Consider the following 6,842-nt stretch of genomic DNA (forward strand, 5'->3'; position numbering starts at 1 on the left):
AAAGAGTGTTCCTGGCAGATGATCACCTGATCATCTGCTGCAATGTAAGTTTTATTACAAGCTCCTTTTTTTTTTGTAACTCAAAATTTTCACTTTAACTTTAAATAGCAGTAAAATGTAATTAAGGAAAGAACTAGATGCTTCAAACAAAGCAGCATACAGTATTTAGGAATTTTGCTGAAATATTTTACATTTTCATCTAAATATTATATTCTGCTGAGGTGTTAATGACACCCGAAATGCAGAGCTTGATATTTAAATCACTTTTCTGGAGTTGTGCCCCACTTTGAGATGATAAAGCTCTAACACTCCTGCAGCCAGGCAGAGAATCAACATAACCCCCATTACCTGTTCCTTTCGAGAAGTTCATCCACTGATGACTTGAGGTAGAAACTAACTTGTGTCACAAGTGTGAGGATATTGCTCCCAGGAAAGGTCCCCAGACTTGTGCTGTCCAAAGAGGATCTGTTAGTTTCTGAACTTACCACACAAGGAGAAGCACCTGAGTTCTGCAGCTGGAATTTTACCTCATGAAAGTATCAATTTCCAGGTTAGACATTCCCAGGAGCTTTTCCACATTTTCTTTAACCTTTTCAGAATAGCCACCTGGTAGAAGACAGTGGAAATGAGTAAAGAGCCTAAGAAACCAAAATGTTCATACAAGAAGGGTTTTCTGGAGTGTTCTGCATTGGCTTAGTAGTTCCCCTTTGGTGAAAAATTTTTTAAAAGGTAAAATGGAAATAAAAGAAGGAAAAAACACTTGTGGGTGGGAGCAGGAGCTGCAGTGGTCTCATTTATACATCACTATTGTTTCAAATCAGTTTGAAAAGCAATTCTGCATCTTAAATTTATTTTTCAATATAAGCATGAAGTTTTTGACCATTTGTGTGTTAGGTCACAATAAATGATGAGTATACAATGGCTATTTTTAAATACTTAGGCCAAGAGGCTTCTCTGCTCCCATAGTGCAAATTGTAATTTATTGTTCATAATTCAGGCTGTGATCAATTCAGCAAATCACCTCAAAATATAAAAAGCCTGTGCCAACCTTAGGGCAAGGTCACTTCACTCCTGTGCTAAGCATTAGCTGAGAGAGAAGAAAGTTGTCATTGTACCATTCTCTAGTGCCTGCAGACACACGGCCAGTGATGGAATTGCCACGGGGAGAAGCTCACACAAAACAGAGAAGTGATCGTACCTACAGAAGAAAACATCCCTTAATTGCACATTTTGCTGTTAGAACATACTAAACAATGGGAAATTTTAATATTTCAATCACTAAAATTCAAAGAGCCTTAGAAACATCAGTTTCTGTTTCAGAGAAGGGATCACTTTTCTCTGAAATGTGAAGTATTCCTGTTTTACTAGTAAGAACAGATACAAACCAAATTCTCTTCTCAAGGCAAATTAGGATCAGAAAGTGGAATTCAACTCTCTGGTATTCCCTTAGACCTCCTGACTTGCATAAAAATGTTTTACTCCTTCATTACCTGAACAAGTTCTTGTCTCTTATGCAATTTCACTGTATTTGAGTTCCCATCAGACATTCAGATAGACACACCATACATGAACTACAGTGTCTATGAGCAGTTCAAGGTGGCACAAAATCCATTCAAGCCTTCAAACCCAATCTGCTGGTGCTGGTGTCCCCAAAGCCATTCCTCCTGCTGGTTAGTGCTGTAGAGCTGATTGGAACTCTGAAATCCACCCTTCATAGTCCAGGGGTGAGGCCCAGCAGTTACTGACAGGAAGGACTGCAGGGTTGCAAAGTTCCCTTCTAAATCTCCAGCTTCCCTGTACCTCCTAGGGAGCTTTTGGGTGGAAGTTTGCTTATCTGTGACCCTTGGAACCACACAAGAGGCTGTTCCTCACCTCTGCCAGCCGGTCAGCGCGATACCTTCCAGGACATCAGCAGGGCTCCTGCTCGCCACCTGCAGCCACCCCAGCTGGTTCCTGAGGTGGTGCCCAATCAGTGTTAGAGACTGATTCACTCCCGTGGCTCCCTTAAAGGCACTTGCAAACCACACCCTGGAGAAGCCACACCTGCGGTACTTCTCTATGAGCTGCACTGCAGTGAGACACAAAGGCACACGCACAGGATGAGCTTTCTCCAGTTTCAGCCCTGACTGCAGTGAAGAGGATCACAGCTCCAGATCCAACAGGCTGCTGAGCCTCTTCCTGTCAAGCTTTGAGCATCAGCAAGGATGGGGGGATTTGACACCCTATCTGAGCAGCCTTTTGAGTGGATGTCCTCCTATTTTCATGTGCCAGTTACTGTATTCCACTCCCTTGTATTGCAACCATGCTAAGAGCTGTGAGCATGTAATACGCATACACAACATCTGACAGCTGATTCTTCTTGCAACAAAGAAAATACCTGCATGCATGGTAGATGCCTGACTGGAGCCTTTAGAAGCTTCCCTTTGAATTCTATAGATGTATGAAGCCTTGAAGCTTCTTTTGCAGAGCTGTTCAGTACAGAGTTATGTGCTCCTACTGGTGTTAATGCAAGGAGAGTTAATGTAATAATGCTTGTGGAAAACCTCTGAATCTCCTATGAGTAATTCCATAGCCCTGCTGAAAAGAATTAAGCAGCATACAATGCAAGTCATTCATAGGGGAAACATAAATAGAAAATAAGTAATAGCAACTATGATGTGGAATCATACAAGGGCTGTATTTATGCTATTAAAGCAATAAAAACCAATTTAACAAAACCAGAATGTTTTGGTGTCCAACTAAGGTATGTTTAAATGATAGAATTTTGCTTTGGCTATTTTACTTCTACACAGCTCAGCAGAGAAGTACAAACCTTTGCCCTCCACGTCGATGTCTGCTGCGTAGTCCCAGATCATCGGCTGCACCAGCTGTGGGACCCCAGACCCTGAAAGGAACAGAGGTTTTCTAAGTAATGGAAAACAGCCAGTTAAAATGAGAGCTCAGTACAGGGTACTGGTGCAGCAGCACATGACTAGAACTTTGGCTTGTCACTTACAGTGAAGTGCCCTGAGCATTTTCAGCCTGGCCAGGACTTGGCACATGCCCGGGGCCACTGTCCTCAGGCATCGTGAAACCACTAATATGGAGGAGCAGTGGCAATATATCAGAGACCCCATTCGCCCCAAGCCCACCTCATTCTCAGCTCCTTGCATCTCTGTGTGTACCACTGGCAGAGCTCTACACACAAGATTTAGCTAAATTCAAATGTAACATTCACCCTTTCACTTACAGAGTGCCTGGGCTGTGTTTGCACAGAATGTAGCTTTTCAAGATGCCTTTGAAGTACAAGTAAAGATACAAATTTAGCTTTAAAGCCTTTTATAATCAACTACACAGCTAGCTGTAAACATGTGAAACTGACCCCTACAGAAACAACAGTAAATTGTGCAGAAATTCAGTGTTTTAACTCCATCACATTTTAATTTGCTGAGTCCATTACTGCCTGTGGCAGTAGAGTGCACTTAGCTAGATCTGTACTGCTCTTGTGGAACTCCATGGGTCCCACCTGCATTTTTGGGGATGATTTCCTGCTATCAAAGCCTTGAACAGGTCAGTCACTGCTAGATGAGCTGCACAGCTCTTCCAGGTACTGTCTAAATCTGTTTGCGGCAGCCATGTAAGGCAGCTCTGAAAATGCTGGAACTCCATCTATGCTCAGACTACTCAAATTTTAGCAGTGGTTTGGTATTTTTCAACAAACAAGACCTGTGATGTCAAGGTCTTGGAGCTACCCCACAATTCAGTATCAAAGTCCTCATGATGTGCACCATGATCACAAAGATGCTCACAGGGCTGCAGCTTCTCTGTGGGAGTTTGCACCACTGGGACCAGGTGCTGCAAAGGGCAGCAACAAACATTAGAAGGTGGTGAGAAGCACAGAGGTTTAGACTTGGACCACAAATGTCAATAGGTTGTTGTTTCAATGTGTAAAGAAAGTAGAATTGATGGCAGCCACTGCAGGGTGAGCGTTTTGTGATGGAAAATTAAAGTGTTCAGACTGGCCCACACTCACACAGGGACTCTGTGACAGCCAAGGACTGAGTGCTTCTATTCTCTAGTCAAACTGACCACACCTCAACTCTTGTCAGATTTGTTGTTTTCATTATATTCAGCTGCCAACCAATCTGTTTTACCTGGCTGTGTAAACCTGCCTCACCCCATCGCTGGTCACACACCTGCCAGGGTTTCCTCACTCATCCCCCTGAGCATGTCGTCCCACACGATGGGTGTCACCATGGGGTAGGATGAGGCCAAACAAGTGGCAACTGCTTTTATGTGGGATAAGCACAGCTTCTCTGGAGTGTTGTCTTGCTGCTGCAGCCACTGCTTTGACTCCTCTCCTTCGCCAAGGCAGTAGACCTGAAACACCAAGCAAATAATCCTGACTTCTCGTATAGAACTAGAGAAAGTGAGTTAGACAATATTCAAAACCTTTGCCCAGATGTGACCCACTGAGTGGACACATTCAAAAGCACCTCTCAGTGCTGAAGACACTGCAGGCATTTCTATCAGTCTGCAGAAGACTGTGGCCATGATTACATGCATCACTTAAGGGAATTTTCCTGCAGGAATTAAAATATCTACAAGCCCTATTTGCCTTTGGAAGGTCTGTCCTTGGAAGTAGCTCTCACCACATTTATTCACTTCAAATCTTGCAACGCATCAGGACCTGAGGTAGATAAAATGAGTTCCTATCTCGGAGAAGGAGATCATCCAAATGTGGGTCTAGAAGTGACTTGGGGACATGTCCAAAGGTGGCCCAGCATACTTGGTCCCATGCAGAGAGTGAATGCTTTAAAATGTGCTGGTTTAGAGCAGGTTTTATTAAAACATGTTTATTCTACATAAATAGCATTTTGCTTTAAAAAAGCCTGCAGCTACCTGGCTAACCTTCCCACCAGTTTCAACACAACAGGATACAAAATGTTAAACTAAGATCAGTACAGGTAAGTGGTCACAATGAATTCCAGGGATCTGTGTGCCATCAGGATGGTTTTAAGAAACTATGAAAAAGAGAAACTTGAGTTTTCTCCTTTCTCAAGGAGACAAACTACCAAGATAAAAAACCCAACACTTCCCACCACAAAAGGGCTTACTTTGAGTAACTTGGCCAGAATAATGAGCCAACATCTCACATCAAACTTACAGGATTCTTAATGAACAGCTCTAATTGATATCTCACTTCAAACACTGACTTGACCTAAACCCAAATGCTGAGTTAGCTTTAAGAAGCTGCTTTCAATACTTTGATATTACACTCGTACCTATGGAAATGGCAACCTGTGCTACTGGAATCAGTAAAAAGACTTTTGTCAAAAGACTTTTCTACACTGGCTTGAGAGGTGTTTTCCGTCCCCAAAATCCCACCCAAATGTGGCCTGGGCACCACTGAAATGCAGAAGCCTTAGCCCTTACTATCATTCCTCAAAAGAAAATGAACATTGCTGGCTCAAGAGAAGTCCCACCTCATCACATCCGATGTGAAACCACTGTAAGTCCTCGTGCAGGGCCATGACCTGGTCAATCATGGCTTTGACCAGTGCCAGCGACTCCTCCTTGTGCGGGTTCAGGGTGTTGGGCAGCGCCTTCACCTCCCGGAGATGGGCAAACTCCCTGTGCTTCAGCACAAACTGCAAGGGAAAGGGGAGCTCGGGGACAGCTGCAACGTGAGGGGACAGCAGCGTCCTCCTGTCACCGAGGCTCTGAGGGCAGGTGTCCTGCTAAACCTGGGGTTTGACTTGACTGAGCCCCGGGGACAGGCTGGGGGGCACAGCTGCTGCTCCACGGTGCTGGGGAGTCTCTGACCCACAAAGCACCTCACAGGGTGGGTGAAGGAAACAGGGAGGTCACTGCAGTGTGACCCTGATGTCAAATCCTGTAGCTGGCGGAGCTGGATAACCAGAGCACTGGGACTCAGATGGGAAATTTCCCAACACAGAATCACAGGCTGGTTCAGGCTGGAAGGGACTGCAGTGACTCCTCTGGCCCCACCTCCCTGTTCCAGCCGAGCGACCCCAGAGCACAGGGCACAGGACCGTGTCCTGATGGTTCTGGAATATCCCCTGTGAGGGAGACTCCACACGCTCTCTGGGCAATCTTTTCAACACTCGGTCACTGCACAGGAAAGAAGTTTTTCCTCGTGTTCAGGTGAAACTTCCTGGGCATCAGTTTCTGCCCAGAACTACACACAGTGCTCCAGATGTCACCATCCGAGCAGAGGGGCAGGATCACTCCCTGCCCTGCTGGCAGTGCTCTTCCTACTGCACCCCGGGATCCCACCGGCCTTGTTGTCCCCGTGGGCACTGCTGGCTCAGCACACCCCCACTCTCACCCAGCCCAGCACACCCCTGCTCACCTCCATGTGCCCGAAGCTCTGCACCAGCGGCACCACGTCCAGGCCCTGCGCCCGCGCCCGGCTCAGCAGCGCCCGGAGCTCCGCGGGGCTGCGGGACAGCGACACATCAGTGCCCGCTGGGCACGGCCCCGGGGCACCTGTGGGTATGCAGAGCTACCTGTGGGGTACACGGCGGTACCTGTAGGCGTGGGGTGCCCGCAGCAGCTCCAGCGGCCCCGTGTACGGGAAGGTGTCCTCATATTCCAGCAGCAGCCCGGTGGCACCCAGGGCGCGGAGCAGTGGCAGCACCTGCAGGAGGGAGGGGACAGTGGCGATGCAGCTGGGCTATGACAAGTGCCACCACCCTGTTCCTCTCTCACCTGCACCAGGTATATCCCTCACCTGAGCCCAATACATCCCTTACTTGTGCCACGTACATCATCCCTCACCCGCCCCAGGTTCATCCCTCACCTGCTCCAGACACGTCCCTCACCTACACCACGTTCAT

General features: G+C 46.8%; 1 protein-coding gene across 2 annotated transcripts in view; it reads right to left on the bottom strand.

Annotated features, from left to right (window-relative positions):
• HEXDC (hexosaminidase D) overlaps positions 1 to 6,624 on the bottom strand; it is a 9,265-nt gene extending 2,641 nt beyond the window's left edge. The window contains exons 1-8 of one of the 2 annotated variants that reach the window (XM_017743235.1): positions 6,356 to 6,624; positions 5,466 to 5,630; positions 4,176 to 4,359; positions 2,813 to 2,884; positions 1,873 to 2,068; positions 1,116 to 1,198; positions 528 to 606; positions 349 to 450 (exon numbers count right to left, since the gene is read on the bottom strand). In XM_017743235.1, the coding sequence (XP_017598724.1) occupies positions 349 to 450; positions 528 to 606; positions 1,116 to 1,198; positions 1,873 to 2,068; positions 2,813 to 2,884; positions 4,176 to 4,359; positions 5,466 to 5,630; positions 6,356 to 6,361 (887 nt within the window). In that variant the 5' untranslated portion in view covers positions 6,362 to 6,624. The remainder of the gene's footprint in view (positions 1 to 348; positions 451 to 527; positions 607 to 1,115; positions 1,199 to 1,872; positions 2,069 to 2,812; positions 2,885 to 4,175; positions 4,360 to 5,465; positions 5,631 to 6,355) is intronic. The other variant, XM_017743236.1, reaches the window with a different exon arrangement.
• Between the last annotated feature and the right edge of the window lie 218 nt (positions 6,625 to 6,842).

Source organism: Corvus brachyrhynchos, unplaced genomic scaffold (genome assembly GCF_000691975.1).
Source record: "Corvus brachyrhynchos isolate BGI_N302 unplaced genomic scaffold, ASM69197v1 scaffold148, whole genome shotgun sequence".
NCBI classification, from domain to species: Eukaryota; Metazoa; Chordata; class Aves; order Passeriformes; family Corvidae; genus Corvus; species Corvus brachyrhynchos.